Source organism: Verruconis gallopava, assembly GCF_000836295.1.
Source record: "Verruconis gallopava strain CBS 43764 unplaced genomic scaffold supercont1.18, whole genome shotgun sequence".
NCBI lineage: Eukaryota > Fungi > Ascomycota > Dothideomycetes > Venturiales > Sympoventuriaceae > Verruconis > Verruconis gallopava.
The window spans coordinates 368,337-394,357 of record NW_015622154.1 but is presented as its reverse complement, the minus strand read 5'-3'; the positions used below and the strand labels follow the sequence as shown (position 1 = coordinate 394,357).

At 53.4% G+C, this 26,021-nt stretch overlaps 12 protein-coding genes across 12 annotated transcripts; 5 read left to right on the top strand and 7 right to left on the bottom strand.

Annotated features, from left to right (window-relative positions):
• Positions 1-102: 102 nt before the first annotated feature.
• PV09_05748 (uncharacterized protein) lies at positions 103-1,607 on the top strand. Its single transcript, XM_016359293.1, has 3 exons — positions 103-338; positions 398-516; positions 587-1,607. The coding sequence occupies exons 1-3, from the start codon at positions 146-148 to the stop codon at positions 1,478-1,480; spliced, it is 1,206 nt and encodes a 401-aa protein (XP_016212972.1). The 5' UTR covers positions 103-145; the 3' UTR covers positions 1,481-1,607.
• PV09_05747 (ribosomal protein S18) lies at positions 1,461-2,585 on the bottom strand. Its single transcript, XM_016359292.1, has 2 exons — positions 2,029-2,585; positions 1,461-1,929 (listed from the first exon to the last, which is right to left on the bottom strand). Exons 1-2 carry the CDS (start codon positions 2,524-2,526, stop codon positions 1,729-1,731), a joined length of 699 nt encoding a protein of 232 aa, XP_016212971.1. The 5' UTR covers positions 2,527-2,585; the 3' UTR covers positions 1,461-1,728.
• Positions 2,586-2,690: 105 nt separating this feature from the next.
• On the top strand, positions 2,691-5,869 carry PV09_05746 (uncharacterized protein). Its single transcript, XM_016359291.1, has 2 exons — positions 2,691-5,065; positions 5,182-5,869. Exons 1-2 carry the CDS (start codon positions 2,817-2,819, stop codon positions 5,348-5,350), a joined length of 2,418 nt encoding a protein of 805 aa, XP_016212970.1. The 5' UTR covers positions 2,691-2,816; the 3' UTR covers positions 5,351-5,869.
• PV09_05745 (uncharacterized protein) lies at positions 5,824-6,972 on the bottom strand (the record flags this gene model as incomplete). Its single annotated transcript, XM_016359290.1, has 2 exons — positions 5,824-6,768; positions 6,912-6,972. The coding sequence occupies 2 exons, from the start codon at positions 6,970-6,972 to the stop codon at positions 5,849-5,851; spliced, it is 981 nt and encodes a 326-aa protein (XP_016212969.1). The 3' UTR covers positions 5,824-5,848.
• A 57-nt stretch (positions 6,973-7,029) lies between these two features.
• On the bottom strand, positions 7,030-8,328 carry PV09_05744 (NADH-ubiquinone oxidoreductase 24 kDa subunit, mitochondrial). The gene is made up of 3 exons (XM_016359289.1): positions 8,155-8,328; positions 7,768-8,058; positions 7,030-7,708 (listed from the first exon to the last, which is right to left on the bottom strand). The coding sequence occupies exons 1-3, from the start codon at positions 8,275-8,277 to the stop codon at positions 7,322-7,324; spliced, it is 801 nt and encodes a 266-aa protein (XP_016212968.1). The 5' UTR covers positions 8,278-8,328; the 3' UTR covers positions 7,030-7,321.
• Positions 8,329-8,532: 204 nt separating this feature from the next.
• Positions 8,533-10,909, bottom strand: PV09_05743 (uncharacterized protein). Its single transcript, XM_016359288.1, has one exon. It carries the CDS (start codon positions 9,833-9,835, stop codon positions 8,768-8,770), a length of 1,068 nt encoding a protein of 355 aa, XP_016212967.1. The 5' UTR covers positions 9,836-10,909; the 3' UTR covers positions 8,533-8,767.
• A 1,740-nt stretch (positions 10,910-12,649) lies between these two features.
• Positions 12,650-16,966, bottom strand: PV09_05742 (uncharacterized protein). Its single transcript, XM_016359287.1, has 3 exons — positions 16,661-16,966; positions 14,222-16,473; positions 12,650-14,155 (listed from the first exon to the last, which is right to left on the bottom strand). The coding sequence occupies exons 1-3, from the start codon at positions 16,706-16,708 to the stop codon at positions 13,981-13,983; spliced, it is 2,475 nt and encodes an 824-aa protein (XP_016212966.1). The 5' UTR covers positions 16,709-16,966; the 3' UTR covers positions 12,650-13,980.
• Positions 16,967-17,093: 127 nt separating this feature from the next.
• Positions 17,094-18,221, top strand: PV09_05741 (uncharacterized protein). The gene is made up of 2 exons (XM_016359286.1): positions 17,094-17,533; positions 17,592-18,221. Exons 1-2 carry the CDS (start codon positions 17,138-17,140, stop codon positions 17,730-17,732), a joined length of 537 nt encoding a protein of 178 aa, XP_016212965.1. The 5' UTR covers positions 17,094-17,137; the 3' UTR covers positions 17,733-18,221.
• A 215-nt stretch (positions 18,222-18,436) lies between these two features.
• Positions 18,437-19,778, bottom strand: PV09_05740 (uncharacterized protein). Its single transcript, XM_016359285.1, has 2 exons — positions 19,327-19,778; positions 18,437-19,263 (listed from the first exon to the last, which is right to left on the bottom strand). Exons 1-2 carry the CDS (start codon positions 19,746-19,748, stop codon positions 18,474-18,476), a joined length of 1,212 nt encoding a protein of 403 aa, XP_016212964.1. The 5' UTR covers positions 19,749-19,778; the 3' UTR covers positions 18,437-18,473.
• An 826-nt stretch (positions 19,779-20,604) lies between these two features.
• On the top strand, positions 20,605-21,961 carry PV09_05739 (uncharacterized protein). Its single transcript, XM_016359284.1, has one exon. It carries the CDS (start codon positions 20,718-20,720, stop codon positions 21,867-21,869), a length of 1,152 nt encoding a protein of 383 aa, XP_016212963.1. The 5' UTR covers positions 20,605-20,717; the 3' UTR covers positions 21,870-21,961.
• An 858-nt stretch (positions 21,962-22,819) lies between these two features.
• PV09_05738 (uncharacterized protein) lies at positions 22,820-24,233 on the top strand. The gene has a single exon (XM_016359283.1). The coding sequence runs from the start codon at positions 22,915-22,917 to the stop codon at positions 24,019-24,021; it is 1,107 nt and encodes a 368-aa protein (XP_016212962.1). The 5' UTR covers positions 22,820-22,914; the 3' UTR covers positions 24,022-24,233.
• On the bottom strand, positions 24,163-25,925 carry PV09_05737 (uncharacterized protein). The gene is made up of 2 exons (XM_016359282.1): positions 25,745-25,925; positions 24,163-25,681 (listed from the first exon to the last, which is right to left on the bottom strand). The coding sequence occupies exons 1-2, from the start codon at positions 25,865-25,867 to the stop codon at positions 25,391-25,393; spliced, it is 414 nt and encodes a 137-aa protein (XP_016212961.1). The 5' UTR covers positions 25,868-25,925; the 3' UTR covers positions 24,163-25,390.
• Positions 25,926-26,021: the final 96 nt, after the last annotated feature.

The window sequence follows — 26,021 nt, the reverse complement described above, 5'->3', positions numbered from 1 at the left end:
ATTATCGGTTACCCGTCCTGTGCAAGCCCCTTGCAAATTCCTCTTCCGAGGCCGCCCAAAGACCCGCTTGCGTCCAAGCTTCCCACCTTTTCTCAAGCCCGACCAGATCATCAGAGATGCCATCATACCATCGCACGGCCAAACCATGCGCCGGCAAGTAGCATCCCAATGGCGGAGCTCTTGCTCATCCTACAACGCCCTCTCCAGACCGCGTGTCGCTGCCATTGAACCCCTTTGTCGGCGCTATGTACGTGTCTTTGCCACCCCAAGCTCCATGTCGCCGGAGGTTGGCGCGGAGGGAATAGAGCTGGGCTTAGAATCTGCGAGTCGCCAGCCTGGTATGCTCATCCTAGGGAGGAAAAAAAGCTGATGAGGAACAAGGCTGATCACTGGGCAGATGCGAAGTTCGAAGTTCTAGGCGCGCCGTTCTCGTTGCTTTCGGTGCAGCTATCGCCGTCGCAGAACTTATACACAAGGCGAGGCACTCTTGTCGCGGTAGCTGGCAAGGCAGAAAATGTGCGCTCAACCGAAGAGTCTGCCTCTAAAAGTCCTGGTGGTAGCTGTACTAATGAAGTGAGCTGGATAGGCTGTGTCGACACTTTCGCTCCTCTCGCCTCTCACACGGGCACCTCTCGGCATTCCATTCCTGTACCAACGTATTTCATCCTCTTCGCCCCTCTCCTTGTTGATAAGTACGAAGTCGCCCCTGACTTCCTTCACGGTCCTGCATCTGGATGGTCGATTGGACTGGATGCTTGCCCAGCGATCTGCGCTTCTCGCTTGGTCCGGCCACAATCTGACCATCCGCCCGCGCATGAACAGCCGTCTCTCACTGCAGCATTGGGGCAATACATTTGCCTCAGGCCGTGGCCTCATCGCGCTTGTGGGCAAAGGCCAGATCTACCAGGTGTCCTTGAAAGAGGGTGAGGAGTACGTCGCGCATCCAAGCAACGTGCTTGCGTACTCAATGAATGGGCATCCGCCGCAACCGTACCGCTTCCGCTCTACCACGCTCAAAATGCAGGTCCCTTCTCTGACGGGATACTTGCCGGAAACCCGCTTCTTCGTGGAGATGCGCAAGTCGCCGCTGTGGAAGTTCCTCGCTCGGGCGCTGTACAACATACGTACTTGGACGCGCAGAAACGTGTGGGGCGACAGGCTGTTTTTGCAATTCAAGGGCCCAACGACGATTCTGGTGCAGAGCAGGGGAGCCAGGCTTGCAGACAGCCTTAGTGCGAGAGAGGTAAATGAGATCGCCGATGTGCCGGCTGGCGTAGTGCAAGCCGCTCTCCGAGGAGAGACTGCCGGGCTCAATGCTGAGGCAACAGAGCCGGAGAAGAAGGCAGAGTCCCTATCCAAAGAGAAGTCGGTTCGGCAGTCCACGAGCGAGCCCGCCGAGACGAAGCCGGCCGGTGTTATATGGGCGACTGTGAGTCGTGAAGGCAAAGTGGATTTCAAGGCGCAGGACGAGAAACCTTAGACGCAGGTCTTCCTATTCGTTATGTAACAACAGCATGAAATGTATAGTACAGAAAATTGGCTATGAGTGCCTCTGTTCAATCTATTTGGCCGCAAAAAAAATGCAATTGTCGGGCCACATCGTCTCATCCATTGCTGATTTTCCGGGACCCAACCTATAATATCACGGTCACGGAGAAGTGAATTCTCTCACTGATCCGTTGTCTAACATTGCGTATGACACAAAATACTTGTTCTCGCATAAGTATCTTACCGCGTAGGGTGCTGATCTATGCCAAGTTGCCTCGCAATGATCTCAGGGTGCTTGTGTACGCTAGGCATCAACCCAAGACCAACTGCTCTTCTGATCGCCTTTGAGAGCCTACGTTGGTTCTTTACTTTCAAACCGGTCACATTGGAATGTTTGATCCGCCCCGTCTCTGTCACGAACTGGGAGAGCAGAGCCATGTTCTGTTCGATTGCATACCACGTCAGCACGACCGTCCCACCTGAGCGCACAGCTTTCCACGACGTGGTGGAGAGGATCGCATAACACAGAGCAACACGTACCTTGTAATGTTTGAGAGGATCCGTCCCGATCATCTCGAAAATGTCCCTCTCGGGTCGCTTCTTCAACACGCTCCACTTGTTGGCTTCTCGCGGACCCAAGTCGTGCAGACTGTACACATCCCCTCTCATCCACCGCCGCGCAGTCTGGGATTCCAGTGCATCCTCGAGATCCTTCTTGGCCATCCCTGCGAGAATAGCGGACAAGCCTTCCGTAGCGTCTTTCGCAGCTCGCTCGTTCTGCTCTGCCAGACGCTGCTGAGAAGCCTGAATAGCAGATCGAATCGCCGCCACGTTGCCAGAGGACGTACCGGAGGACGCAGAAACGGTATTAGACGCTGTGGTATTTGCGGTCGTCGCTGTGGTGGATGGACGGGAAGTCATCCTCTGGGCGAGAGTCTTGAGCATATCCATGCGCTTGGGGGGACTGGATGAGAAAGCGCGACGGCATTGGTTGCAGATATTTGAGGCGCTCGGCATGGCTCTATGCAACTGCTTCATTATGGATGTATTGTCGTTCTTGTCGCTGATGTGTGTCAATGGTCCAAAGCAGAAGACAGTGGCTTGATGAAATGCGGACTTGCATGCCTTGACCGTTTTCGGAAAGTTTGATGCCAAGCCATTTCTTGAGCTCAAAGCTCCGCTTGTTCGCAACCCCAAATGATTCTGCCGTAAATACATTCTTGCGAGAGCTCAATTGCATCGGTTGTGCATTATATGGAGAGTGCCCTAACAATGGTTTGATGATGTCTGCCTGTTGTTCTACCTCTCTCCATTAAAAGCAGCAAACTATGCGCTCTCTTCTCACGCCTCACGTCTTCAGGCGTCTCCTCCGCGATGAACCTATTCGACATTACGATTGTTTGTACCGGCGCGCAATTCACACCAGAGCCTACAGACTTCGAATAGCATCAAGTGCTCCGCGCCAGAAGCGCACACTCTTTGGTTGGATCAATCCTGTCCCTCAAGAAGTTCTTACAGCGACCAGCGAGAGAGCTTCGCTCGCTTATCTCAAAGACGCTTGCTCACGGATTGAGAACGACGTGCGGCCACCGCCAACGGATCAGCTGGTGAAAGCTTGGACATCCTTCATCCACGAACGACATGCTAGAAAAGCTAAGCTTAGCGACGTAGAGGCGAGTTATGTAAGAACAATATTCGAACTGTTGAAAAATGAGGCTCGGGCGGAGGGTAAGGATTTTGGAGAGTTGGTTCCAGATGAAGCATTGGTAGCGGCGATGGGGTGTCTGCATTCTGCGGATTTCATAGAAGGAGAAAGGGCTGCGCAAGAGGCATTTTGGCAGCTATCAAAGACGCTGTTTGATGAAATCGAAGCGCGCGCGAGCAGCGACAGCGCGGGCGCCATATGGAGCGAGAAGAAGGATGCACGGGGAACCATATACGAAGGGTTGTGGCTTAAGCATCTTGGAATCCTCGCACAATGCGGCCATGTTGCGGAAGCTCGCGATGCGATTTTGCGATCCACGATGCCGAGCAGAGTTGTCGAGTTCGCTTGGGTAGGTTTTCTCCGCCGACTGGCCGAAAGTTCTACGTCGCTACCGGATATCGAGTCACTCCCCGCCTTGATCCAGAGACAGATCTCCCCGTTGAATGCGGAAATCAGGAAGCGCCTCGCTGTGCTGTTCGCCAGGAAGGGAGATATGGCTCTTGCTAAGCAGCATGCCGTGTTCCAGTCTGACGACGGAGCGCCGATAACAGACGCGCGATACTTGGAGACCCTCCTCAACGCTTGCCGCACACATGACGCTCTTGACTGGGCTCGCGACATACTGAAGGCAACCACGTCGAACACGTCCGTGATGAAGTCCCACAAAGGTCTCTGGAACTTGGTTTTCAAATGGGCTGTTACGACAGGAAAGTCCGTCGACGAATTGGATCGCATGATGAAAGTTATGGTCAAGACGAATCCGACGTTCCAGCCAAGCACTCAGGATTTCAATGCTTTGATCCGGATTGCAAACGAGAAGAGAGACCCATACTTGGCTGAACGTCTGATTACGTTGGGTGAACGATGGGGCAACACGCCAGATGAGGAGACCTACCTGTTGCAAATGGACTACAGGCTATCCGTTAACGACGTCGAGGGCGCAAGAGTTGCGTTTGACTACGTAAAGTCCTTCCAGGAGGGGCATGGAGGTACGTCAGCGAGGATAAATCGCCTTATTCAAGCCATGTGCGCTCGAAAGTCGTACTCCTTTGACACGATCATGGACGTCGTTGACTTCCTGGGCGAGCGAGGCGGCAGGTTCGAGGCCCAGACTGTGGCCGCTCTGGCGACGCTGCATCTTAACCGTGACGAGTACACCGACGTGGCAGACCTGCTGACCACACATCTGGTCGAATTTTCGCTTGCGGAGCGGGAGACGGTGCGCAAGGCCATCCTGGAGCTCATGCTCCACCCTTCCACGCCCCTAGCCCGTCTCTGGGACACATATATGATCTTCCAACACGTTTTCGAGGAGGCGCCCCGTGTCGACCGCACAGCCGTGATGCGTCTCTTCTTCGAGCGCAAGAGACCGGACATGGCGCTTCACGTCTTCAATCACATGCGCCGTCACGCCTCGCCCGCCATCAACCCTGACACAGAGACGTACGTCGCGGCACTGGTCGGCTGCGCGCATACAGCCGACGACGAGTCGCTCACGGTGGTAAACAACGTGCTCAAACTTGACATCACGGCCGTGGAAACGACGCGTCTGAACAACGCCCGCATGTTGGCCTTCCTCCTCACCGGCTCACCATCCAAGGCGCAGGCGGTTTGGGATGACATCGTGCGCTCCGAGGAGGGTCCTTCTCGGAACTCGCTGCTGCTCGTGTTTCGCGTGTGCGAGCACTCCAATTTCGGCGAGGTGAGAGCGAAGAAGGTCTGGAACTTGTTGAGGGAGATGGACGTGCCACTCGACAGCGAGGTGGTGGCGGCGTACGTAGGCGCTCTGGCTGCGAATGGGTGCGAGGAGGAGGCAAAGACTGTGGTAGATAGTGCAGAGGACGTGCTGGGGATCGCGGTCGACGACATCATGTAAGTGCCCTTTTCCCTTCTCCCCCCCCCCCCCCCCCCTTTTGCTCTCCGTCCGTCTACATCTCCTCGTGACAAACACGTGTTGGTATCTGCGCCTGCTGACATGCGAGATCTAGTCTGGCGAAGCTGTTCAACGGAGCGGTGAACTCGGTCAAGCAGGTGCAGACCGAGAAGTGGATCCATGAACGCTTCCCGCAAGCCTGGGCAAGGCTTGAGAACATGGGCTTCAGGACCACTCCCAAAGGCACGAGAGAGCTGCCCATCGACGTGAGCATGGAGCCATGAACACTAGTAAGGACGCAGAAGGTATCGTCACAAAAAAAGAGGACTTAGTCGCTTATGCGCGTGACCGCCTCCCTTGTATGCGTCTGCTCGTGTTCAGGATCCTTATTCAAGCACGCCCTCGGCAAGAATTACAGTCGCCGGAACGGCGTCGAGGAAGACTGACAGGAGCGGTCGATTGCTCATAGCAACGATAATTTATGGATGATGTGTGAGGGCAATGCTCCTCTGATGGTTTCCGACCTAGGCAGTTCCACAAAGGGCCAGAAGTGGTGCGAGTATCACGTAACAGACTCAATGAAGAGTACAATAGGTGCTGTTAGCGGGAGAGAAAAGCCTTGTAGTAATCAGTCGTGATTGTCTTTAGCACAAAGCTCTCTATCGTGCTACTGTCTCAATCTCAGATCCATTTTATCAATCGCTAGTCGACGGCTCGCTCATCCGTCATTTCGTCAATCATTTTGCAGCATATCATTGAAGATCGAGTTTGTCCAACGTCCTTTAGCACTGAGCGTTCTTCGCGTCGTCGTATCCATTTGATCCACAAGCATAACCTCGTACATTCTCCCACGCCGTGCGATTCAAGCTCACCTCCCCAAACTTCTCGAAGTCGAGCGCCGTATCAGCACATAGAGAGCATTGATACAATCTCTCGTGGCTAAGCCCAAATACGACGGTACCAAACAACTTTGTCTCAATGGCATTGACACTCTGCAGTGTGAGGTCGACACTTGGAAAGTCCTCATTCTTGGCGAACTGATCGCAGAAGAGGGATGTGAAGGCCGACACGTCCATGTCGAGCAGGTCGAGACCAGCTTTCAGACTGGCAAGGTTTGTGGTGCATATATTTACGATGTAATCACGGGAGGGGCTGAGGATCCCGAACAGTTGCCATGCAAAGAGCCCACTTACGAGAGCGTCGAAGTCCGCGAGAATGCGTTGGTCGACAGAGCTGGAAGGTCCGTCAGTTGGAGCGGAAGAACCAGCTTGAGCGCAAAGCGCGGTCCTTAAGGCGTTGCTGCCCAACAGCGTTGTCATGCACATTTCGTCTAAAGACAGACAGAACGTTTCGACATTGCGCTGCGCGACTGTCGCGCTCGCGAGAGCTGTGATCACGGCGTTTAGATATGCACGAACATGATGCTTGGCGACGGCGGTGTCCAGGTTCGCGGCACAGCCCTCGCGATCTGCAATGACACTGTCGACGACTTCAGGGACCAGACCGATTTTCTTCAGCTTGTTGTCGTAGGTAGCTTTGTTTTTCAGCATGTCGGAGACAATACATGTCATGTCAGACGGTGTGGCGACCTTGCTGCATGGATAGCCATTGAAGGGCGTGCCCATGCCGGTGATGGAGACGAGCTGCCAGGCAAAGAGCAAAGAAGCATTGTTGACAGCCTGGGATGCGGACGAGGAGAGATCTGCTTTCGATAAGCAAAAGTTCAAAACTCTTTGAATGTTGTGTTACTCAGTGCAGACTTCGGCAGCGCTGACTCAGTCGGACATGAGGCTGGGTCTGACACACTGTTATCATCATTGCGCGACTCCAGCGGAGCAGACTTACAAGCTCCAAGAGCGCAACCCATCAGCACGATAACAACGCTGAGGATGCGAAGGTTTATCATCGTGAGATTCAGACGAGGGTATGGAAGTAGATGTTGGAGTGGTGCGCAGCGATGGATCGGTCATCGGACGGTTGAAGATTCGTGTCAAAGATTTGGTGGAGTGGTTGCGTGCCAGTGACTTGAAAGTGCATACCTGTTGAAGGAGGTGCGACTGTCATCTACCTGCGCTGATCGCGGCTGCCCGTCTCAAATCACCGAGAAATGTCGCCAAGCGCTGTCATGGCCGTCTTTGGATTGCGATTGCCTGCACAAGGATCGAAAGATCTACGGGATCACCAGAACAAAGAACGGAAGCACCTTTTGCTTACTAGCTATAACATATGTACAGTCTATACGCCTGCCCTGCACCTTACGACGGTGCAAAGTCCTTTCCGAGCGCGCCGTCCTTCCTCAGCCCTGCCTTCCAGTCAATCGCATCCACATCCTTCAAGCTCGTGATACCTGCGCTGTTCTCGCAACTAGCCCGCCCGCTCATCGGACCCGGCTTCGGCACTTCGGCACCCGTCACCTCAGCAGCGTGCTGCAGAGCCTTGAGCAGAGAGACCGTTGTGTCGTACGTCAGGTCCTCGTAGTAGTCGTCGTTGATCTGAACCATGGGCGCGTTGGCGCAGGCGCCCAGGCACTCTACCTCGGTGAAGGTGAAGAGACCGTCCTTGGTCGTCTGGCCTGGGTGGATGCCAAGGTGGTCCTCGATGGCCTTCATGATGCTGTCGCTGTTGCGGAGCATGCACGGCGTCTGTGTTGCCCACATGTTAGCTCTGCCGTCCGGATCCCGCCATGAGAAGAACAACGTACCGTCGTGCAGCACTGGACGTGGTACTTGCCCACGGGCGTCCGATTGTACATGGTGTAGAACGTCGCCACCTCGTAGACGCGCATGGGGGGCATCTCCAGAATTCTCGCCACCTCGTTCATGACGCTGATGCTGGTGAAGCCATGCTGTCGCTGTCCCAGATCCAGCAGCGGCATCACAGCAGCCTTCTTGTACTGTGGCGGATATCGAGCCAAGATCTCCTGGATGACCTTCTCATTCTGCTCCGTGAACTTGAACGGGATGTTCGGGTTGTTTTCTGGGGTGTCGCGGTGCTACATATCACGTAAGCATGTCGATTCGCCTTGCATGAAGGAGCATTCTGCGCTTCGTGCTGGTGGTGTTTGGGGGTTAGGCGAAAAGATACTGACCACCATGAGGGTGTCGCTGCGTCGCTGGGCCGCAGCTGTGAAAGATCTGCTCTGGTGCCTCACTGCGCATTGGAAGCTACGGACGACGGGCCGTAGCCGCAGCGGGTTGAGTTTGGAGGCCATGGCTGTGATGGAGGGAGACGATTAGTATCTCGACACCAAGGTGTGTCGTTGATCGCATGGGTAAGCGGCATTCACAAGTGGACAGCGAGCATGGGCCACCTCTTTCCCACTAGCGGCATTGACCAATCACGCACACGCATTACGAGCAGCTCGCCTTACATTTGCAACAAAAAGTCTGCCGCACAACGCCTCCGCGGTGCCTGATACCTCAACGTAGCGCAATCGCACTTGAAAGTTTGATGGCGAGATTTGAACTGCATTCACAAGGTCGTTATCTTCATTTTTGCTCTCGCTAAGTCCCAAAACAGAGTGAGTCACACATGACGGCGACAGCGACGAGACGCCCAAGTATGCACGAAGAACGTGAACGCTTTCCTCAACAAGCGAAAAGATCGCAATTCTATGACCCACACAAAAAAAATATATACAGCGAATAAAAAGTCGATGCACTTAAATGAGCAACACTCTCTTCCTCCCTTCGTCGGCACGCTCATGCACTGGCATAAGTTTCACCAGCAGCGCTGAGGCTAGTGCCAGATAGCAGCTTACCGTCCTCAGCCATGAAGTACGCGTATCGCTCGACGTATGTTTGCGAGTTGAGCCAAGGAAGGACTTGCTCCAGGAATGCCTGGTCGTTGCCATCGGTGGTGCCGAATTCGGTAAGCCAGATCGGCAGCTTAAACTGCTCGTACGCACCCTGAATGTAGCTCTTGAAGTAGTCGACGTTGGACGAGGTGTCGTACCAGTGCAAGTTGATGGCCTGGATGCCACAGTCAGAGCATGCGTCCATGAAGTTCTGGAGGTAGGTCAGGCCCATTGGAGCACCGCCGTTGGTAACAGATGGCGCGACAAGCGTGACCTTGCCGGAGAAGTTATCAGTTATGTACTGCTTGTATGCCGTGGCGGCAGTGTTGTAGTCAAGGTTGGACTGGCTAGACTCGTCGGGCTCATTAAAGCCCATAACGGCGGTGGCACCCTTGCTAATGGCAGCATTGGCGTTTGTGACCCAGGAATCCGTGAAGGTCGACTGGGTGCCCCACAGAAGCGGGAAGTATTCGATGCCGCTAGGAATGTCGCCTGGGCTGGAGTTCCAGTTGTAGCACCAGCCAATGTTGGCCTGGCCAACGAAAGGAGAAACGTTGCTGGCCGACGTGTAGGCAACACCACCCTTAGCACCGCTTGAGCCGTACGATCCTGAGGCGGCAGAGGATGTGGCCGCAGGAGTCGCGGAGGAGCTTGTTGTCCAAGTCTGGGCCTGAGCGGCAGCGGTGTAAGTGGAAGCCTGTGAGGGAATCTTGGCCTCGGCAGCAGCAGCTGTAGACGTGGCAGCCGCCGTGGTGGCAGCCTCCGTCGGTTGCACCCAGACAGTAGACGTGCTCGTCATGGGCGAGGACGTGCTGGTGACCTCTGCTGCGGCCTCCGCGTTTGTCCAGGCGGCGCTAGTTGGAATAAAGCATCTGCCATGCCTGCGGACGTGCCCCTCTGGAGAAGCGATTGGGGCTGCCAGAGCCGATGAGATAAGAGACAAGAGTCCAAGCTTGACGATCTGACCAGACATGTTTGCTGACAGTTGATGATCCTTTCCTTGGGCGTTTCTTTGATTTACGGAAGGAATGAGTGGGTACCCTTTGATAGGCTAGGATCTAGAAAAAATGGAGCAGTTGGAAGGTGAGTGTGATTCTGGTATGACAAGGTGTAGGGGGTGATTGTTCGTATTGTCCTGACTAGCAGAACCGATTGTCTCTGACAATGTATACAAACGTGCGTGAAGGACGGCTGGACGGATGAGCTGCTGCGTAGTCCTAATGTAGCGAACGAGGGGTGAAGAGTGAACGTGATAGAGCGAGGGCTCTTGCGTGAAGGAATGGAATTGTTGTCTTAACCGACGACGAAAAAGAGAGTGTGACTTGCAAACCTGCTCCACGAATCCACGTGTTTGGCACAGAGTAAGGGAAGAGGGAAGGGCAAGCAGCTCACAAGTCCACGAAAGCCCTTATGTACGAACAAGGCCACCAGGAGGACGGAGGCTAAGGATGCAGCTGGCGCTAAAATTACAGATGGCGTGCCTGCGTAAGTCGACGCCGTCAGTGCAGGCCTGCTGCAGTTGCGGCTTGCGTGTTTCATCTAAAAGTCGACGTCTGTTTGTTTCTCCCACCCCACTCTGAGCGGGAAAAAGGATCAGGGGTGGGCGGGCTGGATGTGTGAAGACTCAGGAGAACGTCGGACAGCCCAGGTGCGGCCGCGCGAGCTGTGCTTGCCCTGGATCTGGGAAGACTACCTTATCCGGACAGAGATCGGGCCTGTGGCTTGCTTTGCTTTGCCTTTTGCTTTTCGAGCGGTCGAGCCGCGAGAGTATCTCCCGCAGGCTAAGGCCATGCTTACGTTGCTGGGCCGCTGTCAGGGCGGGCAGCATTCGTAGGCCTTGAAAGCCACCAAGACGCCAGCTCCCTCGTCGTGTCCGACTCTGATTCTTCCCCGTTGCACAGACGGACGCAGCATTGGGCGGCACATGATGCTGGAAAAAGCCGAGAAAAAAAATTCGACAGGTGGAGTGGTGACACGCAGGCCGGATCCTCTCGTCGGTCGAGGAAGACGTCTAGCTGGAAAAGTTTGTGACAAGCACAGTGGGCAGATGCAGCCGAGCTCGAGCGACGGGCATTCGGCCAACGGCCATCGCTGGATTCTGAGTAGCCACAGGTCGGACGTGTTCCTGCGTCAAGCAACGAACCAAGCTTTCGCCCGCAGCGGGAGCCCAGGATGCGCAGTTTCATGCCGGGTGCGCAGTCCAATCGTCGCCTGGCCATGGATCCACCTTCAGGAGAGGCGCCCGGCGAACGTTGCGCCCGTTTCAAAACCGCCGCCTCCTTCCAGGAGCTTCCAGGAACAAGACTCATTGCTTGTCTCTTCGCTTGCTCTGGTGCTCGTTTCTTTTGTTTCCGTTGTTTCTTTGGCTGCAAACAGAGCACAAGCAGCGCGCCCGTGACTGGCTCGCCAGCGACGACAGATCGGCAAACGAAAGCCTCTCGACACGGTGGTAAGATGGGACAGACGGCAAGGGGCCACGTCGTCGTCGCGTCGTTCTCGTGCGTTCTCCACGGCTCACGCTCCCGTCCTTATCGATAGGTTTTTGTTCACCAGCGTGCTCGTGCTTGGCGGATCATGCTTCGACCCGGCGTCTGGAGGCGACCACCGGGCCTACAGTGCTCTTCGGTCGACAATGTTGTGCTGATGTTTGCGAGCGGTGCCGGGCGCCTCTTGCCGTCCCCCCTCGCTCGCTCTCGTTTCGCTCAGCCAAAAGATCGAAGTGTGCTACGTTCGTGGCCACGTACGGCCCTCCGCTTCGGCGGCGGAAGTCGCAGCGTGACCGTGCTGGAGAATGAGCGCTCAGTCAGAAAATAAACTTCGTTGGCACGATCCTTTCGTCGCCGTAGCTTTGTTCCTGTAGTGACCTTGACTTTGCCAGAGCAGACGCGTCGAGCTCGAGCCAGACGTGACTTTCTCGACATCCCGAGCGCCCCGCCAACTTCGTCAAAGTTTTCTCTCCTACGGGCCTCGTGGGTCTCGCCAACCCTGCCACAATAATAATGCCTCTCGTAACGTTCTGGACACACACGCACGCACGCACGCACGCACGCACAAACACACACGAAAATTGCCTTGTAGGAGGCCGTCATGGATTCCGCGGGGGATTGCCGATTGGCGGGTCACCTCAATATACCGGAGGACCAATGGCAGCGCGGCCGTCAAGCAAACCGTCGCGCGAACACCGCTAATTAATTCCATCGAACGAAGAAAATCCTGTCGCCGATCAAGGAAGCTAATAGGAGGGGGAGACGTCATCAATTGATATTGCACGCGACTGGATCAAAGGCAAGAGCCTGGTGCTGAAATTCAACACGTATTTCCTAATATTGGCTCAATACCACCCTCGACGTCTGGCCGTACCGTCAGTCGAAGCGACATAACAAGCCAGAGTTGAAATGAAAATTAAAATAATAATAATAATAATAAAAATTGAATTCGCACTTCCAGTGCCGGCAGTGGTGAGCAATGTGGAGTCACTCTCCTAACTGCCGTCGCTTCAAGTCATTTTCCAGGACAGAGAGCCGCCTTCCATCTCGCCCCTGGATCATCACACTTCAGGCCCTTTTGTCCCAGCGCAACGACCTTCAACAAGTTCAGTCCATTCAACCGTCCGTCAGTCTCTCTCTCTCTCTCTCTCTCTCTCTCTCTCTCTCTCTCTCTCTCTCTCTCTCTCTCTCTTCAGTACCGCGTTCGCGGAGTCATGGCAAACCTCCCACGCCGACCCCATGTAGCGCCCGGGCCGCGCGTTCGACCTGGCCCAGTCGGAGGCGGCGATTTCGCCTGTGTCGCGCCGGAGGTGCAGCTGCAGCAGCATCTCCCTGCGCGGCTTCCCCGTCATCGCACACAGGTCCCTCAGCGGCAGCATGCAGCGGACGCATCGAACGTGCTCCAGGTAGCCGGTGCTCTCCGCCGTCCGAAACCGAAACCACGGATAGGGACTGCCCGCCTCCACCGCCTTCGCCTGCGTCGTGAAGTTGTTCAGTAGGTAGCACAGCGGTAAGCTGTCGGCGCTGGGCTTGCGGGAAACACGTGTCATGCCCGGCTGGGTCCGCGCGATCATGATCTTGTTGGACGGCTGCCGTCTGAACACCTCCATAGCATTCGTGACCAAGGTTGTCGGCCCTGCGCACAGCTCCACGGACTCGATGGATCCTGTCGTTTTGACGCAGTACTCGTATGCGGTCAGCAGCAGCTCCGATGGTAAGTCGAGGAGAGGAAGCGGCGGCTTTGTCCGCTCTATCGGCCAGCGAGGACGACCTGTCTGTCTGCTAGGTCGACCCCGTACCACGTTACCGGTCAATGACAGGATCCGTAAAGACGTCTCCTATAAACTCTGCATTGCCAGCTCTAAACTGAGCAGGCGCTGCTTCGTTCTCTGACGTACAGATAGGTTGTCCTTCATCCGTCGTCGTCGTTGCATGCCTCACCCTCCTCATAAAGTGGCCCAATGTTGAATTCAAGTAACTTCATGATCCCTAACAATGTGCAATCTCCCGTCAATCTTTTGTTGTTGGATGCTGACCGCGCTGAAGAGGTCGGAACAGAAAAAGTGCGCGAGTCGATACTCCAGGCCCGCAAAATGAGTGCAACCACAAAGACGCTTTTATTATTCACGAAAAGTAGCTATTGAAGCCTATCTGCTATTGTCCTGTCATCGTCAACCGAAACGCGCAACTGGTGCCAGCAAGCACGCGTCCATCGAGATTCAGCAGACACTAGCATTCATCCTTTGATGGTGGAGGAAAGGTTGTAATCCATGCGCAATTGCGCAGTTCGTTTTTGGCGTCCCCAAAAAAAGGACTTCGTCTTGTAAGATCACCATGCCCGTCATAACTCTCGTCATCAAAAGGCAAGTCAGCAAGCTCTTCTCCATTCCGCAGGAAAATCAGACCGGTCGCATCAGTGTCGTCCTCTAAAAGAAACTCCTCATGACCCCTTGAATGCTCCGCCAAACGCGTGATATGTTCGCACAACCGGAACAAAGGAAAAAAAAAAACACCGATTGCCATGCAAATTCGCTAAGCGCAAAATGACTTTGTCCAGGCAGAAGGAGGACGAGAAACAAACAGAGAAATGTCCGCTCTTTGTCCCCAGCACCGTCCGGTCAAGGTTTGTCTCCTAAGCGAGGTACTTATACGCGGGCGGGACCGCGTCCTCGATACGCTCGAGGTATTCCCTCTCAATCAACATGCCGATGCGTTCTTTCAGCATCGAGACCTGTGGCTTGAAGTGTGACGTGAGCTGATTGATCGTCTCGACGATGAGATTTTCATGCGAGAGAGTCTTCTTCGCCCTGTTGCACACGTTGTCAGCACACTGCTCCACATGTGGTCAAACCTGCACTTGGTCAGACACGTACTTCATGATCCTCACAATCGCCGCATCCACTACGTAGTTCCTTTGGTCGTCCATTTGCTTCTCGGTCTTTGCCCGCTCCGTTTCGGTTTCTGCGCGATTTGCCGCCGCCACCATACCAACCTTTACTCGTCTGTATTCGCTCTTGAAGCCTTCGTTGAAATAGAAACGGTCTCCTTCGTTGACCTCCCTACTCATGGGTTCCTTCTTCAGAATCTGCGTCTTCTTCGCCACGGCCAAGCTCTGAAGGATGCGCTTAAGTTCGTGATCCCAGATGTTTGTCATGGCCTTGATCTCTTCGTAGGTGAGGCTCTCATCCGGGGACAAGTCCTGGAACAGCATGAGCACGATCATGCCCGACGTTGGGACGTTGACCTCGTGCTGTCGGTAAGGTTTCGCGCTGCCCGCCTTGTTCTGGAAACGCACAGTCATATCCGCCGTGCCAAGATTAGGCTGCCAGGAGAGTTTGCGACCAGAGTGCTTGTCTGCGTAGAACCTCTCGAAGCCTTGGATTACGCGAAGGACTGCGGAAGGATACGCGACTTTGGCGCGAATCGCTACGTCCTCATCGCCATCTCTGTTGATGCCCTCAATGGGCCACGTGCCACTTGTAAGCACGTCGATCTTAAGTTCGACGCGAGATGGGTCGCGTTCACCTAGATTCGCTACGTAATCCTTGTAGCCCTGTGTGAGGTCTGCAGATGTGGCCATGTCCTTGAACATGGCTTCCAGCTTCATGGTGAAGCTGTTGCCAAGCTCGATCTTCATGCGCGAGATCATCTGCTTTTCAACATCGATGCTAATGGACTTATTCATGAGCAGTCTCTTGGAAAGATGCTTCTTGTAATAGCGCTCAAACATATCCTTGTCAGACACGTATTTGAGAACTTCGATAGCCTTATCGAGGACCTCGTCGACCTGCGCTTCGGTCTTGTCTCTGATTCCCTTCTTCATGTTCTCGTCAATAAAGAGTGACAAAAACTCTGAACCTCGCTGGAACGTCGATGAGTTGATGAAGTCTGCAAAGCTTCGTGTCAGGGCCGCATGCAGAATCTGGTCTTCCTCGAATGCATGCTTCCAGATATTGTCGTACTTGTCCTTGAGAGCGAGAATGTCTGCTACCCAGCGCAAGGCCGCCATTGTCATCTGATTCTGCATCGACGGCTGTCCCGGGGCAGGGCCTTGAGCCTGCTGTACAAGAACGGCCTTGTTGATCTCGTTACCCTCTTGTATCACCCGTTGGCTCAGTGCCTTTTTCAGGTCCGTCTTCTTGGTGTCAACAAGGGCGTTGAGTCGGTACAACCTGCTTAGTCCGTCTATCTTGTTGTTCTCAATCATGAAGACGAGACCACTCTCCATATCAATCAACGTCTGGATCTTGTTCTCGGCCAACTCAGACACCACGATCTGCTTGACCTTGTCCTTCGTCTGTCCTGATATAGTGGTCTGGCAGCGAGCCTCCTCAGAGTCTATACGTCGCCATACTTCCGCACAGTATGATTCGCAATCAAGCGAGCCCAGGAGTCGCTCTGCTTCTTGCGCAAAGAAGCGTTGCGTCTGCTTCAGAAAGGCCGGTTCGAAATGCCTAGTGTACAACTGATTGTCATCGCTCTCTACGGCGTCCTGGTATAGATTGCACAGCATCTGTGTGCACGCCTTTATTACGCTGTTGTTCACGACGTCGCCGTCCCTCTCCATCTGTATCTGGGACAGCATGATGTTGATAAGAACCGCCAGAATGTTGGACATTTCGCTCTCCTGCTGCGACGACGCAGCTATGGAACCTGTAGTTGGAGAGTACAAGACACAGTCACGGAAGAGCTGCAGAGTGCATTGGAGGATAGGCTGCCTATTCTTGTCGGCACAATACACACGATCGAGATACATCAGCGTGTCAGCAATCATGCCCATGCACAGGACGTGCTCAGACCAAGCCGACTTCAGCTTCAACATGAACTTCTCGCCAAGCTCACGGTATTCCGTCGTACGCGTGGCGCTCACGCCCGGCGTTGTCAGCAGCGCTGGAGAAAGGCTCTTGTGGATTTCGGAGCAGACGTTGTCTGTCAGCCACTGCTTCTCGAAGTCGCGCACGTGATTGTACAGCTGTTCGCCATTCTTCTTGAGCACGATTTTATATGCGAAGCGATAAAGCTCTTCGTACGATAGCTTGGAGGCATTCTTGGTGTGAATCTGGCGGAAGGACTCCGAGAGGCTGGCCCACGTCGCCTCGAAGTCTACATTGTCGGTGGCTATGCCCTGCGCAAGAGACGAAATCAAGTTAGCCACTGCAATGCGGAACCGAACATGTTAGACGACTGTAGCAGGGGAATGGGAAGATGTGCGCTGGACGCGCTAGCATGCAGCTCTGACGGGACATGTCCGGCGAGCCACCTTTGGACAGGAAATTGTAGTGCATGATTAATGCAAGCTTTGGACGACATACTCTGCGCGGCGCACGAATCTTCTGCCGTATCCGTAGCGTCGACGACATCCTCGCGAGCGTTTTCTTGCTTTGTTCACAGTACAGATGAGCGTGCTATCCCGCCGTGACGATTAAGTGAAGAGAGGGGGACGCTGGCGAGCGGCACCCACCAGCCCAAGACAAGAATGCGAAGAACGGGTGGAGGAAGCAAGGTGACCATAACAAAAGGGACGAGGCAGGAGGTTCACGGTTTCTCACGAGGTCGGATCCTCCTGCATGGTGGCCGTTTGCATCTGCACAGCTTTTACTTTTCAAATTGACTCGGCTTTGGGCCTGTACAGCTTCAGCACTGGCGTTTGACCAGACTCAGCCAAAAGTCCGCAGGGTCCGAAAGCGGACGGGTCTTGGCGTGGGCTCAGAGGCAAAAGCTGCGGCGAAACAAAGCCTGTTGTCCCAAGCAGGTCAGCCATATCCGCTGGCAGCACCTTCAAGCACAACATGACCTTGTTGCGCCTGTCAAGAGGCGCTCTGCGCTGCCTCGAGTCTCTGGCCAAGCCGAGATGCGTCCATTCGGCCCCTGTCCTGTCGAGCATTCCGTCGCAGCGGCTCGCGTTCGCACGACGGGCGACGGTGTCGCCTCCGAAGCCATTCCTCATCCCCGGCCGACGGCACAACTCGACGCTGACCTCCGGAGGCGATGCACGCTCTCCCCAAGATGCCAAGGACAGCGAGGATAGATGGGCGAACACGCCGGCGTACGAGATGACGTTCACATGCAAGCAATGCAACACGCGCTCGACGCACAAGATGTCGAAGCAGGGCTACCACCACGGCACCGTGGTCATCACCTGTCCCGGCTGCAAGAACAGACATCTCATATCCGACCACTTGAAGGTACGCGAGGGCAGACTGCCGTTGCCGCGCATGCGAGACTAACGACGGACGTGGACAGATCTTCTCCGACAAGCGCGTCACCCTGGAGGATATCATGAAGCAGAAGGGACAATTGATCAAGCGAGGCACGCTGAGTGCCGAAGGCGACGTTGAGTTTTGGGAGGACGGCACGGAAGTCAAGCGGGATCCGCAGTCATAACCAACCATACTATCCTCTCAGAACTTCCAGTCAACCTCGTGGAACGAAGCCGCGTTACAAAAGTCCAGAGAAAGACACAGCTACACCTTGCTCCGCCTGTTTTCATCTTCTGCATTTGCGCATTATTCTAGGATGAGACTCTGCAAGTCTGCTAGACGGACACGAAGACGCGCATATATGCATAAGGACGGCGTTGGTAATGATACCCACACTCTGGAAGAACTAGACAGACTTGGCTTTTGCTGTGCATACGTCTGTAATATAAGGCAAATCTATCTTTGCCGTAGTGTTCAATTTTTCTTGTCCTTTTTCACGTGTCACGACTTATGCTTCATGTATCTGATCACGCTGTCGTTACACAGTGTGCAGAGTTACAGCAGCCTCGTCATATTATCACAGCCAGCAACAAGAAGCTATCAGCGGAAGACGGCCAAGGGACCGAGCGCAAGCCTTCGTCCTATTTTCCCGAAGCAAAATTGGACACCAGACCTATTTGTCCCTTCACTTCTTGCTGGAACATAATTCCTGCACCGTATTTTGGCATCTCGCCTTCCAAGTGAACAGAAGCGGAAGTCGGATCCGCATGCTTTGAGACCTTGCTCGACGCTTCGTGGTTGCTTGGGTAGGCAGAGGGCTGTACATGTGTGCTTCATCTCGACTCATTCCGCTTTGTCAGGTTCAAGCCGTCGTGTGCCACAGCCGTATGAAGATAGAGTACGAGGCTTGCGCCGCTATTCTAGCCTATGGCTCCTCTTCGCTTTCGTCGCTTGCTCCGAATTCCTTGATGTTCCTCTCTGCAACCATAGCCTCGGCTTCGCCTGTCTTCCGCCTGACCCATTCTTGCTTCGCTTTGTATAGCGCGCTGCGTTTATTGCCGTCCTCGCGCTGCCGAATCCCATCCTTCGCGATCTCGTCGATCAGACGTGCACGTGCTTCTGAACATAGATGTTGTTGCACTGGATCATTGCGGTCATATCGAGCCTTCAGGCAGTCCAGAGCGCACATGTATGCAATCTTCCACTTATTGTCCGCTGGACATTTTTTCATGTGTGTCAACCCCTTTCTGGGACCTTTCACCTTCACATGTTGCTCATTCTCGACTACGCATAATTGAACACCACTTGCGTTCTTCCCTTCACGAGAGCACGTGAGAGCGCCAAAGGCTCGATTCTTAGTGATCTTACGGCGTATATGAGTGACGAGCTTGGTGATACACGTCCGCACGACCCGAGTCTGGAGACAAGTCTTGTGAGCAATAATGATCCTGAAGTTTACCACGTGCTGGAATTGAAGGAAAGATGAGGTGACGTAATGGTCAACGATAAAAGCGAGTTTATTTACGATGTACGTTATGACGGATTCGGGCTCATAAACGACGGGCTTGTCCGACGGTACTCCGGCTCCAAGCTTTCCAGAAGAAAGTCCGGTATACACATTGTCTGATTCATTGTCTGTGGAAACAAGAATAGTCTCATTTGGCAGGTATACTTTGGCAGAGCCCGCTTCATCAATTTGCTCTGCAGCTAGGTAACTGTGGTGCGGTTAGATTGTTAAATCGCTATTAGCAAACCAAGTATCTGAGCATGATCCTCACTTAGAAAAGTCGAGCCGGAGGGCAAGGCATTTGGTCTCGTACGGCATCGCCAGAACAATTTCCGGGAACTCCTCAAGAAAGTGCTGGTCAGAAACTGGTTCGGCGCCGCTTACTGGAACTTTGACGTTCAAGACGGGGATAAGAGTGCCGGCGCGACGTTGATGATCGACGTACTCGCAAAGCAGCCTCTGACATACGTATGGCAAGGCATGGTCGTTACGGCACGGCCAATCTGGATCGAATTGAAGCTCTTCTAACTCTTCCTCTGTCTTGTTCAGATCATTTTCAAACTCGTCGAGCGTTACGTGCAAGGGATAATGAAGTTGGAAAGGCTCCTTTTCAGCGGTGTAAAAGTCGTAGACGCGGTCACGCAGCTCGCGGGGCAGAGACAAAAAGGATGGATTGGCTTGATCATGACGCATTCTAGAACAGATCCTGTTTCGAAAATGTCATGGTCGACAAGAAAGGTGAGCTTCAAGATGCGCTGCAAGGCAACAGTCCGCGGGCCTACCAGTTGCCCAGGGTGCACGGACGCCGAATACTATCCAATGAGGTCGATGCCACTGCTTCAGATTGGGGCTTTAGCATATAATGAAAGGTGGTGGTGAGCAAGACCTACCACTGGTGAATCGAGCTGCTGCCTTATTGAAAGCAAATAGCTCAAGTCGTAACATGAACAATGTCGTCAGAGGTATGACGATGAGTCCAACAAGTGCACGCAGTAGTAAAGTTTGCAAAGAGCTATAGTCCTCGTACCAGACCGTCACATCTTGTTCGAACCTCTCTCCACGATCCACGCAGAAAGATTAAAAGGAAGAAATCTCAAGATTCAGAACGGCGGGTAATGCTTTGAAGACCAAAAAAGGCAGATAATCACTACGAAAAAGGGTATCAGGGCCTTCTGCGCTAGTCCTCTTTGGGCTAGGAAATCGTTGAAGAATTCCACTCCACGTCCCCACGTGGCGAAACAGCCAAAAATCTTCGCCCACGGCTTTCGGCAGAGGCAAAAGATCGATCAGGAACGAGGAGCAGCACGATTCGTTTCAGCCGGCGCAAGCGCTTGTGGCCTGGCAACCGGTCCCACGTGCCTTTTTTTCCGCTCGTGATTCCAGCGGTTCGGACTTTATCAGCGCCTCAGACTAGCCATGGCCGAATTTGACATCAGCCCGGCGGTGAAAAATTTAGCTGTAAAAGCCCGAGCTTTGGGGCTAGTTAATCAATGGCAAGGAACGACTCTGCTTGCTGTGCTCCCTATCCTCTGTGAATTTCGTTCCTTGAGTTCTGTACTACTTCAGGTCGACCAAGCGCCCTCGTTCCTTGCCAATCGCTTTCCTTTGTCTACTGGTTTCCTAGGTGTCTTGGGTATTTCTTCGTCCTTTTGCACGTAATCGATGAGTATCACCACCTGCTGCTTGCCTCCAACAAGCAGTCTACCACCAGTGCGGCGACTGAAGTCTGTGACGAAAGACGAGCTGCTCTCTGCGTTGCGCAACATTCAGCAAATCTACTGTCCGCTGCGTTTGCCCACAGTCTTGCACAGGGATAAGCCCCACCAGCCTCAGCCTGTCGATTCCGGCTATGTGTCTGAGGACGAGGTAGCACAGGACGACGTGTCAGACGTGGAAGATCATGTCGCAACCATACGTGTGGACGAATTCGAGCGATCTTTCACCGTACGATGGCTTACCGCATTGATAGCGCGAGGCGCCGAACTTCCCTTCGATGAGGAGGACACTGCGATGATCATCGATCAAGCCTCATCAATCTTATCCTCTTTCACTGATCCTGGCCATGACGACGCTGAGCAGGCACTTACTCGAGAATTCGCATTTCCTAATCCGATCTCCTCGGAAGCCGTCAAAATCAGCCTGAACGACGCGCCACTATCCGGAACCGACCACACAGACGTCGGTCTTCAGAGCTGGGGTGCCAGCATCGTCTTTTCCGAACTGCTTTGTTCCACGCCTGAAAAATTTGGAATTGATGTGCTTCCGTCTCGAGCCAAGATCCTTGAATTGGGCGCCGGAACAGGTCTGGTCAGTTTAACGCTGGCAAAGCTGCTTCCCGCGCTGAGCGTCGCGAACCCGTCAATCGCCGCTACAGATTTTCATCCCACGGTGTTGGACAACCTGCGTGGTAACATCGCGACAAATTTTCCGACAGGTTCTGATGCCGAATCGGCCCCCAAAGCCATGTTTCTCGACTGGTCTGCACCACCGTCGGCACTGGAATCTACTATGGACATGCTGTTTGCTGCTGATGTAGTGTATGCACCAGAGCATGCAAGATGGTTGCGTGACTGTGCAGGCGTTTTGCTGGCTCCTGCCGGTGTATTTTGGCTTATGATCACGTTGCGAAATCATGGTAAGTTTGAGGGCATTTCGGCTACAGTGGGAATCGCCTTCGAAGACGCCCCGCCCTTGATCAAGAACGGTCGTGCTTTGAGAATTATCGAGAGGCAACTTTTCAAGAAGCAGCGAGGCGTTGGTCGAGGCGATGAAACTGGCTACATGCTTTTCAAAATTGGGTGGATTGAGTGTTGAATAGCGTTTCTGCATGATTTGAGATATCCTAGACAAAGAGTTAGACAGGCTAGACTACGAATTACGGACCAGGCGTTCCGCGTATAATGCGGGAAACGCTAACAAGGTGACTCGTGCGCTGTCCTTTATTCGATCATCGTCACGTTTCTATTGCTCCGTTTCATGTCAAGTGAACCATAGCTCCCAATCATTGTATATTGAAACGTAGTAGAAACATTCTCTGGGACTGGATTCTGTCTCGAACTGAACCATACCTTATCAACGGCGACCCCAAAGAGCCAGAAAATCCTGTGAGCGATGTCCATTCTGCATGGCCACTACCATGAGCACGTTGGACGGAATGGTCCACTATACCCGGCTCGCATCTTGGAAATGGCAGCCAAACCATGCTTCTGATACTTCATTTAGTTTCCAATTATCCAGGATGATACTTTGGTCAACACTTTTGCAAGAACTTCGCCGCACGGATCAGAAGGGCTAGAATGAAGTCAGTGTAGAAGTCTACCAGCTTCGTCTAAGTGCTTTTCGGAATTCATGTTGGCCCAAGGAAAAGGGTGTCTCATAAGTAGTTTCCAATTGCCATTCCAAGAAAAAGTGTTATGAAGCCCTGATACGATTAGGACTTGGACACTCTCTCGCGCTCACTCCGGACACGCTCTGATGAGAAACCTGAATCCACTTAGTCTATGCAACAACCCCCGGAGACTTGCGTCACTCGATCGAACATGATTTGACCCCGTTGTTTTTCAAAGTAGCTGATTGCAGGATTCAAATTCTGGTACCGTAAAAGTCCAGCGTAGATTCTAGGAGGATCATATTACTTCCGATTGTCCCTCCTTTTTTGTGATGACAGTGCAGGTTGTAGTTGGATGCGAGGACTAGACGATGAAATGCGGGGGTGCACTAGATTGACATTTTTTCACAAGCCTGAAGGGCGCGCGTTATGCGCCATAAGAAATATCCAAGTCCGCTCAACAGACTTTGGAACTTTTCGTGAATCTCGACATGATTAGAGAAAGAGTTTCATTGAGAGCAGTCGGCCAACATGTCAACTTTTGTTAATCCATCAGCCAAGTCATGGAGCTGCTCGTCGCTCACCAACCCGCACATTTTGCCATTTCACATGACCCTGCCGGACTACAACGAGACTGCACTGGTTTCCCTGCCTGATGTTGCGCAAGAACTTGGTGTCAAGTCCATCTACGTCAAAGACGAGTCGAAAAGGTTCGGCCTACCAGCTTTCAAAATCCTCGGCGCCTCGTGGGCTGTCTATCGTGCCGTGACCGAAGCCGCGGGTTTGACGGTGGACAGCGGTTCGCCAGGCCCAGAGGTTGACGAGTTGAAAGCCGCCGCGAATGAGAAAAAACTCAGGCTCGTCACGACGACCGAGGGCAATTGGGGCAGGGCAGTCGCGAGGATGGGAAAGTACCTTGCCCTGCCGACAACGGTGTACGTTCCGCGGTATATGGACGAGGCAACGCAGGCGAAGATCCGGAGCGAGGGGGCCGAGGTGACGGTGCTTCCGGAAGAGTACGACGGCGCGCTGCGGGTTGCGCGGGAGCACGCGGAGAAGACGGGGGACCTCCTCGTGCTCGACACGAGCTGGGAGGGTTACACGACGACGCCTCGATGGGTTACAGAAGGATACTCGACTATGCTGGCCGAGGTCGATCGTCAGCTTGACTCGCAAGGCTCGCCGCCGGCGACGCTGGCCATCGCAGCTGTAGGTGTCGGCTCTTGGGCGCACGCGGTGGTTGCGCACTACAAGTCCAAGACATCGCCGGCGGCCGTTGTGACGGTGGAACCGACAGTAGCGGCTTGCCTCAACGCGTCGTTGAAGGCGGGCAAGATCGTGTCCATAGACACAGGCGAGACGATCATGAACGGCATGAACTGCGGAACGGTGTCGACGATCGCGTGGCCGTACTTGCGAGAGGGTGTGGACGCCAGCGTGGTCATCGACGATTTAGCCTCGCATCGTGCCGTTCAGTATCTTCACGGCCATGGCGTGAACGCGGGGCCATGCGGTGCAGCGACGCTTGCCGCCCTGCTAAAGCTGAAGGAGGACAGGTCCGTTAAGCTAGGAGGCGACGACGTCGTCGTATTGTACAGCACAGAAGGCGCAAGAGACTACATTGAACCTACGGCATAAACATAGAGTACAAGGAGATTTCTAGACTGAGCTCCCTCATGTACGTGCGTAATTTGCACACAAGACACCAGAAGGCAACGGTCAAGAATGTAGACAGCGATTATTCAAAGCGCAGCGCCTACAGCGGTCAGATAAAGAAAGAACCAAATGATCGTATTCCATTTTCTCTGATTCAAATCCATAAAGGCTTATCTGCTTCGGCAGTGGGTAAGCCACGGAATCGACCCGATGATTTCACAACATTTCCCCTGATTCTGATATTGGAGCGCCTTCCTTCCTCTGCCTTCGAAGCCTTCTCGGCCGCTTCGAGATCCCGTTCCCAGTTTCTATACGTGATCTTCAGTCTCTTCGGTTCGGAAGTTTCCCTCTGGTGCTCGCACTTGGGGATCTTTGTATTCCTGAACCGTTTTCTGATTTCAATCTTTTGCTGATGCTGATCGCGCATGTAATTCTTGTACGAGATTTTTAACATCGTCGACTTGGACATATTTTGACTCTCTGCGACCGTCATATGCGCTGCGCAGGTCGACATTCTTTGTTTCAAGAATCGTGCTGCACTAATGCCTTTCTCGAGGAATTTATTTGGTTACTGCGCCTTATCGTTTAGACACAGGCAGATGAGTGGATATGTTGGCAAAGTCGGTTGCTCTATCTTCCAGTGAAGCTCCCTGTACGAGACTGAAGATCTTGTGCTGAGGTTATGGATATAGTATTGCTTGAGATTTTGGTGACTGGTGAGTGTGTTTGATACCAGTGAGTTTGGCAGAAACGATGATCATCATGGGTAGAGATGGTGATTGCCTTCAAACATCTTGTCTCAGAGCATCGAGATTTATTTTCCTCATGTGAAAAAGCAGGCTTTATAATTCAAAGGCACTGGTTATATTATGTTGATGGTTCGTTTGATGCTCTGTGCCTGTTGTTCTAATATGTGAAAGTCACTAGAGTTGTCATGCCTGCGTGTCTGAATAGCGTCAAGACGACGTTGTGATCCCGATGGTACGCTTAGATCCACAGTGTAGAGATATCAGAAAATGGAGGCCTGGACTGAGCGCGACAGGCTGGAGGTATTGATTCTACACCTCAAAGCGATGCACAGAGCTTGCAAGAGGCAGCGCGAAATATGGGAGAATCACGCGCTTGATATTAGCTGTGATGGTCTGAAGCAGGAATAATCCGAAATTTGCATGCTGGTAGCGCAAACAACGCGCAAGCAAGCTCATATAGTGTTCAGAATTGCCGCATTGTGTCCATCTCCCCACTTGTAGCCATGTAAACAGCCAACAAGTACGCGGCGCGATCACGCAGAACGCCCGAACTCCGTTTCTTGTACACATATGGGTATCTTTGATGTTAGAATCGTCCCCCATCAGTCCTCCCCCTCGTCCTCTTCACTTGTCTCCTCTATATTCGATCTCTTCGGCTTCTTGACCTCACTCCTGGCAGCCGCAAAATCCGGAAGCTCAATCTCAACGCCCTTGTCCTTAAGCTCTCTGAAAACTTGTGGCAGAACGGAGAGGAAGGTCTTGAACTGATCGATGGGCAAATTGATGCCTGCCTTGCCTGGAAGCGTCTTGCCATCCTTCTGGTAATATTCGCGAATGTTGACCATGGTCACGCCCTTATACTCTGAGATCTGGAGGCGTCGCTTTGCAGATAACTATGTATTCCTATGAGCTTGCGAAATCGACGGGGCGGACGCGGCTCGCTAGGTTGTGCTCACCTCCCAGAAGACATTGCCGTCGTCGTCGGTCTGCTTTTCGGGGCCAACAGAGCCTTTTGATTTCTTGGCCGAAACCTCCTCATCCCCAGCATCAGAGCCTTTGCGCTTGCGTGACGATGCCATTGTTTTGGATAAAGAAAAAAAAAAAAGAGGTCGACGCGAAGATATTTGGTGGTTTGGGTTGTTTGCGATGTATGAGATCAGGGACATGCAGCACTGAACACTGGGGCGCTTGGGCCGGGCGAGTTGCCGCTGCATTTACCACAGTACGTGCCTG

Excerpts from the sequence above, each read along its gene's own strand:
- PV09_05744 (XM_016359289.1), bottom strand. The coding sequence starts at position 8,277 with ATGGCCTCCAAACTCAACCCGCTGCGGCTACGGCCCGTCGTCCGTAGC. Across the intron at positions 8,059-8,154 it reads GCAGCGACACCCTCATGGTG|CACCGCGACACCCCAGAAAA; the intron begins GTCAGTATCTTT and ends CGTGATATGTAG. Across the intron at positions 7,709-7,767 it reads ACGTCCAGTGCTGCACGACG|ACGCCGTGCATGCTCCGCAA; the intron begins GTACGTTGTTCT and ends TGGGCAACACAG.
- PV09_05743 (XM_016359288.1), bottom strand. The coding sequence starts at position 9,835 with ATGTCTGGTCAGATCGTCAAGCTTGGACTCTTGTCTCTTATCTCATCG.
- PV09_05739 (XM_016359284.1), top strand. The coding sequence starts at position 20,718 with ATGAGTATCACCACCTGCTGCTTGCCTCCAACAAGCAGTCTACCACCA.
- PV09_05741 (XM_016359286.1), top strand. The coding sequence starts at position 17,138 with ATGACCTTGTTGCGCCTGTCAAGAGGCGCTCTGCGCTGCCTCGAGTCT. Across the intron at positions 17,534-17,591 it reads TCATATCCGACCACTTGAAG|ATCTTCTCCGACAAGCGCGT; the intron begins GTACGCGAGGGC and ends GGACGTGGACAG.
- PV09_05742 (XM_016359287.1), bottom strand. The coding sequence starts at position 16,708 with ATGTCGTCGACGCTACGGATACGGCAGAAGATTCGTGCGCCGCGCAGA. Across the intron at positions 16,474-16,660 it reads AGATTCGTGCGCCGCGCAGA|GGCATAGCCACCGACAATGT; the intron begins GTATGTCGTCCA and ends TCTCTTGCGCAG. Across the intron at positions 14,156-14,221 it reads GCGATTGTGAGGATCATGAA|GGCGAAGAAGACTCTCTCGC; the intron begins GTACGTGTCTGA and ends CGTGTGCAACAG.
- PV09_05748 (XM_016359293.1), top strand. The coding sequence starts at position 146 with ATGCGCCGGCAAGTAGCATCCCAATGGCGGAGCTCTTGCTCATCCTAC. Across the intron at positions 339-397 it reads ATCTGCGAGTCGCCAGCCTG|ATGCGAAGTTCGAAGTTCTA; the intron begins GTATGCTCATCC and ends ATCACTGGGCAG. Across the intron at positions 517-586 it reads TAGCTGGCAAGGCAGAAAAT|GCTGTGTCGACACTTTCGCT; the intron begins GTGCGCTCAACC and ends TGAGCTGGATAG.
- PV09_05746 (XM_016359291.1), top strand. The coding sequence starts at position 2,817 with ATGCGCTCTCTTCTCACGCCTCACGTCTTCAGGCGTCTCCTCCGCGAT. Across the intron at positions 5,066-5,181 it reads ATCGCGGTCGACGACATCAT|TCTGGCGAAGCTGTTCAACG; the intron begins GTAAGTGCCCTT and ends TGCGAGATCTAG.
- PV09_05747 (XM_016359292.1), bottom strand. The coding sequence starts at position 2,526 with ATGAAGCAGTTGCATAGAGCCATGCCGAGCGCCTCAAATATCTGCAAC. Across the intron at positions 1,930-2,028 it reads ATCCTCTCAAACATTACAAG|AACATGGCTCTGCTCTCCCA; the intron begins GTACGTGTTGCT and ends GCAATCGAACAG.
- PV09_05740 (XM_016359285.1), bottom strand. The coding sequence starts at position 19,748 with ATGCGTCATGATCAAGCCAATCCATCCTTTTTGTCTCTGCCCCGCGAG. Across the intron at positions 19,264-19,326 it reads CTCCGGCTCGACTTTTCTAA|TTACCTAGCTGCAGAGCAAA; the intron begins GTGAGGATCATG and ends ACCGCACCACAG.
- PV09_05737 (XM_016359282.1), bottom strand. The coding sequence starts at position 25,867 with ATGGCATCGTCACGCAAGCGCAAAGGCTCTGATGCTGGGGATGAGGAG. Across the intron at positions 25,682-25,744 it reads ACGGCAATGTCTTCTGGGAG|TTATCTGCAAAGCGACGCCT; the intron begins GTGAGCACAACC and ends AGGAATACATAG.
- PV09_05738 (XM_016359283.1), top strand. The coding sequence starts at position 22,915 with ATGTCAACTTTTGTTAATCCATCAGCCAAGTCATGGAGCTGCTCGTCG.